Consider the following 12,371-nt stretch of genomic DNA (forward strand, 5'->3'; position numbering starts at 1 on the left):
CCACTTTTTGCTGGAAAATTAAAGGGAGGCGTAAACGTTGCCGTTTTACAAAATAAGACATTGGCCCCAGTTGGCTCGAGCGATTTGTGAACCCGGGCAGAGAGCCCAGGCTGGGTGCGGCTTGGCACCTTTGCTTGACTTCATTGCACAACTGCTCCAGCAGCACCTGAGTGCTGGCTCCGCCCCAAGCAATGGACGAGGGCACGTGCGACTTCCCCCAACAGCCCCAGCCCCGCCTACACGCTCTTCCCACCTCCCCACCCTCGCTTCTACCCCGCCCAACCTCTGTCCCCTGTGATTGGGCAGCGCAGCGGCAATGACGCCGCACGCATAGGCAAGCTGGCGCGTGCGCGTTGCTAGGCCCCTGTGGCCTTTTCACTCTTACTTCCTGCCTGCGCCGCTCTGCTTCCGGGTCAGGGCCTCCGAGCCGGGGAGCCCGATGCCGCGCAGCCGCCGGGCGCGGGGGGCAGGAGGGAGCGGCTGCCCCGGGGCTTAGGGAGGGATCCGGGGGGCGGGCGGCCGGCCCCGGGTGCGGTCTGGGCCCGGTCGATGCGGCCCCGGCGCCCGTCATGGACAAGATCCTGGAGGGGCTGGTGAGCTCGTCGCACCCGCTGCCGGTGAAGCGGGTGATCGTGCGGCGGGTGGTAGAGTCGGCGGAGACGCCGTTGAGCCAGGCCCAGTGCCGGGCCATGTTCGCGCTCAGCACCCGGCTCATCCTGCAGGGGCCCGACCCCTTCCAGCGGCAGGTGGGGCGGCAGGTGCTGGAGGCCTACGCCCGCTTCCACCGGGACGAGTTCGAGGCCTTCTTCAACCGCGGCCTGGTGCTGGGGCTGCTTCAGCGCGGCTACGGGGGGCTGGGTAGCCGCGACCCCGCCATCCTGGACTACGTCCAGGCCGGGCTGCGCCTCATCATCAGCTGCCCCTCGGTGCTGGAGCTCTTCGCGTTGCTGCAGGTAGAGGCGCTGCGGATGGTGTGTGAGCGGCCTGCGCCCCCGCTCTGCGCCCGCCTGTGCCAGCTGCTGGGCGACTTCCCGCAGTGCCTGCCCCGCGGCAGGAAGCTCTCGCTCGCCTTTTGCCAGCAGCTGGTGCGCAGCATGGCCCACTTCCAGAGCCAGGGCAGCCTGGAGCCCGAGCTGCGCCTCTACGTTTCCCAAGTCACCCAGGTCAGCAGCCTCCTGCGCAGTATCTGGAAGGCCGAGCCCGACACCCTGTTGTCTTCCCTGCAGGAGCTCTTTGCTGTCATCTCCTCCACAGGTGAGAGCTGAGCTGTGGAAGAGGATTGGAGCACGGGCACATTACGAAACTGGAATGGTTATTGCAAGTCCTCACACACAATCTGTTTGCTCAGCGCTGGGCACCACAGGGAGGCTGGCTTTTCCCTGGTGCTGCCATGGCAGTCCTCAGATACCTGGTATTGCCAGCCCTAAATGTTCAGAAATCATGAGTCAGGCTCACCAAAATCATGAGTGGCTTTAAAATCATAAGACTATGTAAAAATAATAGATTTGGTGTTTTTTATTTGCCTTCTGCTTTTTGAGTCTTTAGGGTGTACTGGGGTCACATTTTTAAGCTTTCTCCAGAGCAATGAGAACTAGAAGCTTACTTTTCCTTTAAGAACAAAGGAAGAAGTCCTCACACATTCCTTTGACTCCAGGAGTGGGGACTTTAAAGAAAATAGTAGTTATCATGATTCATAACAATCATGCATTGCCAGCTTTGGGTACCACAGTAATGGACCCACTTATCAAAATGAAGAGATTGCCTATGGAAAGGGGCCTGCCTTAGAATAATGGAGTCTGCGGGGTGGGTGGTCATAGCGGAGGTGGGGGAGAAATAAGAGGATCTCTTATGAAGTGACCAGCAGAATTAATGTGGAGAAACAATCATGTGCCTGGGATTTGGTCACTTACTGACACTGAGCTTACGCTTACCCTCTTGTGTCCAAGTGACAACCTCTAATGTAAAAAGCTTGTGCTCATCCTCTGCCCAAAAATTTAAAAGGAAACTCCTTTTCCCTAGCACACATACACCCTCTTAGAAATGTAACATTACTATGGTCAATATGGCTTGGTACATTGTGGTGTCTTTTTTTAAATACTATGGGTAATTGCTGAAAAACAGTTTACAAACCACAACTAAGTGGCTTAACTTTTAACAATTTGTTACCTCTCACAGGTCAGGTTAGGATTTGTTACCTCTCACAGGTTAGGATGAAAAGTGTTAATACTCATCTCAAGATATGTCTTCAATCCTAGTTTATCTGAAGCTTTCTGTTAGCTAAGGTCATAAAGCTGTTCAAAGCATTTTGCGAATGCTCATCAAAGAAAGCTTGACATACACAAAGTATTATACATACACAGAGCCATATATTAGTGGGTGAAGTTCAATGACTTGTATTATGCAGGAGATCAGACTAGATGATCATAATGGTCTCCTCTGGCCTTAAAATCTATAAACTTAATGCAGTACTTTTTTAATGAGCCTGCGTATTGGCTCACATGCAGAAGTTGTGTTTGCAATTTAAAGTTCTAGAACATTGCAAAAACCAGACTCTTAAAATATCAGAAACTGGTGTGGCCACCAGAGAAGTGCTGATGCAACATATTGCAGAGTACCTGCTTAACGTGACTCTTAACTATTAACACCTGGTGCAACAAATCCTCATTTAAACTAGTTCTGTGGCTTATTCTTGGACTGAAGAGCATGATTCAATTGTCTTAGCCTGTCAAAATATAGTAGGCCTGTAGTGATGTATTGAGCAACATGTCAATTTTCTGCACATATCTATCAGGTAAATAAATATTCTCACAGGGTCAGTGTTTCCTCCACTCAAACATTAGTTTCAATTTGATTTTTATCTTGTGCAGGGCATGGCAGCAATTTTAACAGTTTACAGAAACACTTACCTAGGATAAGAGTAAAATATAGCTGTGTTCATGTTTTTGTTTCTTACAAGATGTCATGTTCAACTATTATAGATACTTCATTTGAGCCTTCTGTTGCACTGGCAAGCCTTGTGCAGCATATCCCATTACAGATGATTACAGTACTCATCAGGAGCCTTACCACAGATCCAAATGTAAAAGATGCAAGTATGACTCAAGCTCTTTGCAGGTACTGTTTCTCATTGAAAAGGGGGATACCCTTTTTTCTATTTCATGCCTTTTGTAAAGTTATTTGCCACTTAAATTCCATAAAAATCTAAACTGAGAATCTATGAATCCTATGTTGCACTACCTGGAACTTTAAATGAATTTGTATTTCTAATGCCACAGATATGTCACTATCAAATTTTCAGTGAAATGTTGTTGCCTTATTCACTAATGTGGCCTGATCATACTTCGCCATGGCAAAATCAAGAGGAGGGTGAAATCTCAGCTGGAAATTATGAGAGGAAGCTTGCTGCGTTCCTTTTAGATTTGGGGGCAAGAAGCTAAACCTGGAAACCTCACAGGGCATAGGCTTCATTTTCTTGGATTCAGTCTCTTGTGTAGTAGCAGATTGGCTCTTTTAGATGCATTGCTGCTTTCTCTTTCCCATTCCCATCTGTGGCCTGTCCCCTTTTGAGAAGGACAGACAGTTTGGAGGATGAGTTAATTGACTTCCACTGTGATATCCTGTTTGAAAATTCTTGAAGATTTAAAGTGGGCTGCTCCTGGCCTCCTCCTCTTAAAGTCTCCAAATACTGTGCAGCTGGGGTTAACTGGGTATTGTAGCAATGGAGGGAGGAAGGAAGGATGTCATGAATCATTTGCCCACCAGGTTTCTTGTCACCAGTTTAAGCAGTGGGGATCCTCAGGACTATAATTGTCAACCTGCCATGTTACTGAATTGCAGACTTGGTTAGTAGTTACAGAAATGTAAATTGTGATCTTGATAACTGCCAGAACTATAGAAGGGCTTCTTCAGCTCTTGTAAGAAAATAGTCCTCTGAATGTGTTCTTTCACAAGGTCTAACCTGGCAGCTCTTGTTATGGAGAGTGAATAGAATAGAAAGACACTGAATTATGGGCATGTCTAAAATCCTTCTTATTTTAGCTGAGAGAGTTAATGTGAAGGGCTGTATTTCTGAAAACACTTGAATTTGATACTTATCTTCATTTTAATTATTTTCAGTCCTTCTGGTTTCTTTGGCTATATCTTTAATCATAAATTTAATTGGGTGCTATTTGGAGGTATCAGATTAATATTGGCTTAATTGGCTTCATTATGAGGAAATTAGGTTTCAGGGATTGATTTACTTTTGTTTGGGAACTTAGATTTCATGTGATATATATTGTATATACTTGATCATAAGCTGATTCATTTATAAGCCAACCCCCACCCCTCAAGATGGTAAGTAAAAATGGAAAATTTTTATGACCAATTCATAAGCCAACCCATAATTCAGGGGTCAGTGAACTTTGGCTCCTGGACCATCATGATAAGCTGCTGGTGGGCCGAGATTGTTTGTTTACCTCAAGTGTCCGCAGGCATGGAGATAAACCTAAGTAAACAAAGTGTCCTGGTGCACCACCTGTTTACCCTGATGGGCGGGGACAGCAACTGGTGGGGAATTATTTTTGGGGGGGTGGGGCGGGGGAGAAGCTGGGGGTCAGGGGAATAACCCCTGTGACCCACCCCCCACATGACCCCACCTTAGCTGGGGAGGGCCAGGGGAGGATGTCTCTGGTCTGGCCGCAGCCTGCTGGGGTGGGGTGGCCAGAAGAGGAGAGACTCTGGCCCTGCCTCTTCTCTTCTGGCTGTGCTGCCTCTCCTTGCTCCCTCTGTTTTTAACTAAAAAAATTCTGCTTATGAACGAGTATATACAGTATATTAAACTTTTACTCCTTGGGAGCTGGTGTGCTGATTTCAAGTTTTTAAAAGAACCTGGCTGCACTTCTGCTGTGCTTGTAAACAGCAAGTAACTTTCAAATAAAAAGAATGTGTCCAGTCGAAAACTGAAAGCTAGGAAATAAGTTAAAATAAGAAGCTTCTTTAGGAGCACTAATAGTTTTCCAACAATGTGCTAGGTGATTATAACTTGCATATTATGCCTAGGTATTACATCTGTTAGGGTCACCTGTTTCAGCGATGCTTGCAATGTTTGAACACAATGTGATGGTGTAGTAATACCTTGAGAATTGTCTTTGTATATTCTGACTTGTGGAATAGGCACTACTGAGCTCTGGTAAGCTAAGAAGCAGTACCTTTCAGGGTTGCACAGCACACTCATAACGTACCAAATGTTCATGCTGCTAAAAGGCTGTCTCAGTTCATTCCTTTAGGTGATTAGCTGTGTATCTAGACACTTTTTCAAGAGAACTCCTAACCCTGCTGCTCTTCCCCCTTCTGCCTCTTCTTTTTCTATAGTCTCCTTTCTGTTCCTCTCCCTTGTTACCCCCAACCAGCACTGGCTTCTCTTCCTTTTCCACACCTTTAGCCAGCATTTAATATCTTCTCTGACTTTAAAGGGGGAAGAGATGTAGTGACTGATCTAGAGAAATCTTCTTCTGAATATCAAAACGCTATTGAAAAGTACTCCGTGTCTAAGGACAGTATTGCTGCCTCATTTTTATCACCACCAGATAATGCAGAGTTCTGAGAACGTTTGGGACACATGGCAGAATCTTTGGAGCTGGAGATTAGCAATGTAGGAGAAGTCTCGTTACTTCTTTGACACCATAGAAATCAATAATAAAGGGGAAATTACTCTCCTGTTGAGGATTACTAGACCTATCCCAGGACATGTAGCTGTTCCCAGCATCAGCTCCAGTGTGCTCAAAGAAGGCTGGGTGCCCGTATCAGCAAGGCGTACGTACCTCAGCAAGGGGTCTAGCATTGTTTTGACCTCCCTACCTGTGGATCCTTGGCTAGAGAGAAGGTCAAGGGCTGTAAACGTGACAGTAGCTTCCCTGTAGGAAAGGATGTGGAAAAAGTTGAATTTTGCGGAATTCTGCTACTATGGGGACTTGTCACCAACTTCTAAGCCTTGATGGTTTGGTATCAGTTTGGGGGCTGAATGTCTCCCATTTTTATGCTGTCATCCTTGTGTGATTAAAAAAAATTGGTGTCCAAATCTGCTTTCTGTGCATGCTATGATACTTATGACACCCCTGCTTGGGCAGTGTTGTTCTTGGCTGAAGCCTTCTGGCTTCACAGTTGAGGCCATAGAGCTGGATTGAAGGATTTCTCCTCTGAAGCAGGGTGTATATGTGTGGGGAGATTTTTTCATCTTAAAAACAAGACAAGATCCTTAGGGTCTCGAAAATGAGACACCAGATGCACTGAGGAGCTGCTGAGGCTCACTTATCTTGGTCATAGGAAGAGTAACATTACATCATCCTTGTTTCTGATACCAGACATACCTATCATCTCCCAGCTTCTACTTCTTTAGGTGGGTACGGGTGTGAACCTTAACAACAGAACAGGTTCAATAGCTTAAAATTGGTCCTAACATCTGTCTTTGTCTACCAGGCCTCAGCTTTGACGTTTGCCTGGGAGCCTATTAGGGCAAGTCTGAAATGCCTACTTTCAAGCAGGCTTTTTTATTTAAGTAGCATAGAGGAAGCCTGTCACAAAAAATGTGACTGTACAGAGATGTCTCTGAACTATATTTACTGATGAGCAATATCGTTAATGTGGTAATGCTGATGGAGTTCTTTATTTTAAAGGAAACTTAAGTCTGGTCTACACTAGAAAATTAGGTCAGTTTAACTACATCACTCAGGGTTGTTAAAAATTCATCCCAAGTGATGCAGTTAATTCAACCTAACCCCTAACATAGATCACACTAGGTCAATGGAAGAGTTCTTCGCTGCTGTAGCATTTCTAGCATAGAGAAGCTCTTAGAGTGCTGTAGAGTAGGGTGTGTAGGTAGGAAGTTGGACCCCATACAAATACATAGCCTCAATATTGTCTTTGTCCTCAACTGCAGGCTGGGAGACCTGAAGCTCAGGTTTCAGGCTCTGTCATTTCTGTTCCCCACAGATAGCAAGCCCTCCAGGAAAGAGGGAAGTAAAAGAGCTGGGCGATATATTCTTAAATCATCCTTTTTATCTGTAGTGCCTAAGAGCATACACTTTGCCCTTTCAGTGCATGTTTATAAACTTTATGAACAGCATACTGTGTGTACTGCAGCCAGTTTTCAGGTGTTAAGGTATCTGAACTAACTGCTGATGCCTTGGACACTAAACTTAGCCAGATGTGACTCTTTATAATTACTGTGTAAACCTTTGGAAATGGCTTACAAATTAAATGGTAGGTGTTGTTAGTTAAGGTCTGTTATAATTTGTATAATATAATTGTATAATTTCATTTTTCTTTCTACAATTATAGTGCAGGATCTAGTTTTAGTTTATTATAGCTGATCTAATATAGAGTCATAGAATAGTAGGACTGGAAGGGACATCAAGGGGTCATCTAGTTCAGTCCCCTGCATGCATGGCAGGACTAAATATTGGCTAGACCAGGGGTCTCAAACACGCATCCGGCCCGCGGGGTTATTTTCTGCAGCCTGCCAAGCTCCCCTCACCACCCCCCTTGCCCCTCCCCGGAGTTATTTTCTGCAGGCCGCCAAAGCTCCTCTCCCCTCCCCCTCTCCCCAGTGCGCTGCATCCCTGCTCCTCTGCCTACCTCCAGGCTGTTTGGCAGCATTTAGCACTTTCCAGTGGGGAGGAGTGGGGAGCCATGTGCTCGGGGGAGGATGCAGGGCAGGGGCAGGGATTTGGGGAAGGGGTTGGAATAGGGGCAGGGAGGGGGTGGAGTTGGAATGGGGACTTTGGGGAAGAGGTTGGATTGGGGGCGGGGAGGGGGTGGAAAGGGCGGGGCCTCATGGAAGGGGTGGAGTGTGGGCGGGTGTCAGTGATGCGGCCCTCTGGCCAAGTATTAGTCCTCATGCCCTCATGGTGATTCGAGTTTGAGATCCCTGGGCTATACCGTTCTCGACAGGCGTGTGTTTGGTCCTCTGTTGTAAAAAGTACTACGTCACTGGCTATGCTATTTTTGAAAGTATGGATACCTATTCTAAAATTATTGCTTTACTTGTTCTTGTGCACTAACAACTCTGCAGTGTTTGGTTGGCAAACTGGGAGAATATCTGTAAATATTAAAATTACATTTTGAACCATACTTGATTTGTTTCTTAGTATTTGAAAGCTCATAGTATCTAGAGCAGGGCTAGCGTAAAGCCTTAACCACTGTACAGCACCCTATGTAAAATACGTTCTGACTGGTTTGGAATATGTTGTCAAATGTAGATCTAATACAGAGGAAGCCTATGAAGAGAACCTGCTTGTTGACAATGAATGATTGCAACAGCAAAATTGCTTTTCATTAGGGGGCCAAATCCATATTACAGGGAGCCATTTAAGAAAAAAAATTAGAGAAATGAGGAAGTGTGCCTTTAACATTCTCCTCTGCTGTTCCCACCACAAAAACTACCCCCATGTTGCAGCAATCTTCCATCTGGCCAAAGGGAGGGGTGCTTAAGAGCAGTAGAAAAATCTATTTTCCTTCTAGTGACCATAGAGTAAGGTTCCTCAGAGTGTAAGATTTGAATTTTAATCTTTCAGAAGGCAGTGCATTGTAATGAACCTAGACCATAGTTATTTTAATCAGTGTAGCTGTCCTCACCATGTTTTGTATCCTTAATTTCCAGTGAAAATAACCTAATTCACAATTCCTTTATAGAAAAGACCTTGATTTAGAAAAACATATGTTACTTACATACTTTTTCATTACTCCATTAATCTTTATCACACTACCTAGATGCTGCAAAACTCCTTTGCATGTCTTCTCTCAGTTTTGTTCAATATCTTCATTAATGATCTGGAGGATGGTGTGGATTGCCCCCTCAGCAAGTTTGCAGATGACACTAAACTGGGAGGAGAGGTAGATCCGCTGGAGGGTAGGGATAGGATACAGAGGGACCTAGACAAATTAGAGGATTGGGCCAAAAGAAATCTGATGAGGTTCAACAAGGACAAGTGCAGAGTCCTGCACTTAGGACGGAAGAATCAGATGCACCGCTACAGACTAGGGACCGAATGGCTAGGCAGCAGTTCTGCAGAAAAGGACCTAGGGGTTACAGTGGACGAGAAGCTGAATATGAGTCAACGATGTGCCCTTGTTGCCAAGAAGGCCAAAGGCATTTTGGGATGTATAAGTAGGGGTATTGCCAGCAGATCGAGGGACATGATCGTTCCCCTCTATTTGACATTGGTGAGGCCTCATCTGGAGTATTGTGTCCAGTTTTGGGCCCCACACTACAAGAAGGATGTGGGAAAATTGGAAAACGTCCAGTGGAGGGCAACAAAAATGATGAGGGGACTGAAACATATGACTTATGAGGAGAGGCTAAGGGAACTGGGCTTGTTTAGCTTACGGAAGAGAAGAATGAGGGGGAATTTGATAGCTGCGTTCAACAACCTGAAAGGGGGTTTCGAAGAGGATGGATCTAGACTGTTCTTGGTGGTAGCAGATGACAGAATGAGGAGTAATGGTCTTAAGTTGCAGTTGGGGAGGTTTAGGTTGGATATTAGGAAAAACTTCTTCGCTAGGAGAGTGGTGAAACACTGGAGTGCGTTACATAGGGAGATGATGGAATCTCCTTCCTTAGAAGTTTTTAAGATCAGGCTTGAGAAAGCCCTGGCTGGGATGATTTAGTTGGGGATTGGCCCTGCTTTGAGCAGGGGGTTGGACTAGACCTCCTGAGGTCCCTTCCAACCCTGATATTCTATGATTCTCCACCATTTATGTGACTGAACCTGGTAAGACATATTAGCACACAGGCAGCATATAGCTGATGTAAGGCTTCAAAGAACACTGTTTTTGACATTTATTTTACTTTGTTGTAGGAGTGTGCGGCCATCCTCAGTTTTCCCATTCTTTCGCTACTTAGAGGGAGTCTGGTTTCCTGTAATTCAGAAGCACATGAGATCGCAAGGGCTACCTATTAATTTAGAAACTTACTTCAACATGGGTGCAATTCTGGTGTGGTTTTAGGGTACATCTACACTCGTGGCAGTGTGTAGAGTACAGATGCCGCACGCTCAGCTTGCGTGGGTATAAATAACAGTGTAGACAGTGAGCTTTGGCAAGTGGAGTGTCCCACACACCTAAATCCCCAGAGTATATACTCGGGCTCTCTGTGTGCCCAAGCTGTGCCTCCCATGTCTACACTGCCATTTTTAGCAGTGTAATATCCTGCTGCCCCCCTGCCTCCCCCACCAGAGTCTTTCCCTGCAGTATGTAGCTACCCAGTACAGTGGCAAGTATGGCACAGCCTTTTTTCCATTGAACCATGTAGCTATGGGTATAGTGCCTGAACTCTTTGTGCCACCATAAGTGTAGACATAGCCTCAGTAATAAGTTGGAAGAGAATGGTTTCCCCCCGTATAATCAGTTTGCTTTCTTTTAGCTCTTAAAGTGAACTTCAGCCACAAACTGACTGAGATCATTATGCTAACAGTTTTTTTGCAAAAGCTATATTCATAATTAGATGTCAAATTACAATTTAATGTGCCTATTTTAACAATGCACAGTTCCTTATGTAGCTAAATAGGGAGTTCTGTTTCAATTGATCTGGGTTTTTTATTAACCCCCAACCCCTGCCCCAGCTTGCTTCATTTAGACCCCTGTGTAACTGGTGTGATTAAATAAGTAATATAAATGTATGTAGAATACCTGAGATCAGAAAAACAGTTGAAATATCCTTTAATGTGTGTTTGTCCTTTTGCTTCACCCTTCAGAATGATAGACTGGCTGTCCTGGCCCCTGGCTCAGCATGTGGAGACATGGGTGATTGCATTGCTGAAAGGACTAGCTGCAGTCCAGAAATTCACTATTCTCATCGATGTTACTCTACTTAAGATAGAACTGGTATGTGGGATGATAATGTTGTGATGGGGATTTGTTTAAATTTCTGTGCAGCTGCAGAGCATTCTTTGTGCCACAATATATTATGTCTTTATACCCAGTGTAGTAGAGTATAAATGTCTCTTGTAGACATTGGCTGTAGCATAGCAAACCTGTTTTATTCAAAATATTCTTTGTAAATCCTGGAAGTTTTCTGCTTATTTTAAGAGTCGTCTTTTTTTTTTTAGACTTGCTCAACTAAATGTCTGACTTGTTTTATTTAAGGTTTTTAATCGACTTTGGTTTCCTCTTGTGAGGCCTGGTGCTCTGGCTGTCCTTTCTCACATGTTGCTTAGTTTTCAGCATTCTCCAGAGGCTTTTCACGTGGTAAGTTTATTAAATTGTGTAAGTCTTTTGTTAAAGTGGGCCACCTGTAATATTTATGGTGTGGTTCTATGTGGAAATGACTGTAAAATTCATGATTAGGGTTTCATGTTTATTTCAGTGCTTCTGGACTAAATTTATTCTGTTCACAAGTAAACAGGTTTTATAACTTCTGGCCCTGAAAACTCGATCTGTGATTCATGTAAGGTTTTTACTGACATGCATAAAGAATCTGCAGGCCAAACTCTGTTTTTAGCTACTCCTTTGTCACCTTTTTTTTTTTTTTTTTAAGTAGTATGACCGATTAAACTTGGGGCAGAATTTGGACTCAAGTGGCAAACAGTGATGTTGAAGGAAGAAGGGGAGCGGGGGGTGGAGTCCAGACTTTACTTCCAGTTGTATCATCCTTGACTGACCATGGATAGCAGCACCAGACTAAAAAAGTAGTAAAAACTCCCATTACTAAAATGATTGAGATGTAGGATACATATAGGTGGAAAACCTGAATAAGAATGACCATGTAAAAAAATAATACCCTTAAGTAATAATACCCTTAATAAAGTATTCATCATTCAAGAAATAACATTTTAAAATATAGCCTAAAGATGTATCTTTTTTTATTGCTAAAATGATTACCTACAATGTGGAGATGCTCCAGAACGCCTGTTTTTAAAGCTTCAAAACTTGAACCAAATGTGCTTAAGAGGAGACTGAAGAATAAACAATATTGTTTTAAAATGTTGGGTGGGCTGGGATAGAATACTTTATATTTTTTCTGGTCAATATTTTCCAGCTGTCTAATGCATTAAATAGTAAAAGTTCTTTTCTTGAAGATCCAAAATAGGAGCTGCAATTGTTGTAACTCATTTTCTTTTCTTTTGTGTATGTAGCTTGTTCCACATGTGGTCAACTTGGTTCACTCCTTTAAAAGCAATGGCTTGCCTTCCAGTACAACTTTCTTAGTGCAGCTGACTGAGTTGATACACTGTATGATGTATCATTATTCGGGATTTCCAGAACTCTATGAACCTATTCTGGAAGCTGTTAAGGTATCGTAATGGGAATGCTTTCTCTGAGATATGAAACCTTTTGATCTAATAGAGTTAAGTATTGATTGTAGACCACTAGTAAATATGAAAGTAATTAATCAT

General features: G+C 44.2%; 1 protein-coding gene across 3 annotated transcripts in view; it reads left to right on the forward strand.

The window, feature by feature from the left end:
- The first annotated feature begins 396 nt into the window (after nt 1–396).
- The window catches only part of USP38 (ubiquitin specific peptidase 38), a 28,133-nt gene continuing 16,158 nt past the window's right edge, over nt 397–12,371 (forward strand). The window contains exons 1-5 of one of the 3 annotated variants that reach the window (XM_073341217.1): nt 397–1,254; nt 2,979–3,114; nt 10,731–10,860; nt 11,122–11,223; nt 12,111–12,269. In XM_073341217.1, coding sequence (XP_073197318.1) covers nt 570–1,254; nt 2,979–3,114; nt 10,731–10,860; nt 11,122–11,223; nt 12,111–12,269 — 1,212 coding nt within the window. In that variant the 5' untranslated portion in view covers nt 397–569. The remainder of the gene's footprint in view (nt 1,255–2,978; nt 3,115–10,730; nt 10,861–11,121; nt 11,224–12,110; nt 12,270–12,371) is intronic. The other 2 variants (XM_073341218.1, XM_073341216.1) reach the window with 2 other exon arrangements.

Source organism: Lepidochelys kempii, chromosome 4, assembly GCF_965140265.1.
Source record: "Lepidochelys kempii isolate rLepKem1 chromosome 4, rLepKem1.hap2, whole genome shotgun sequence".
NCBI classification, from domain to species: domain Eukaryota; kingdom Metazoa; phylum Chordata; order Testudines; family Cheloniidae; genus Lepidochelys; species Lepidochelys kempii.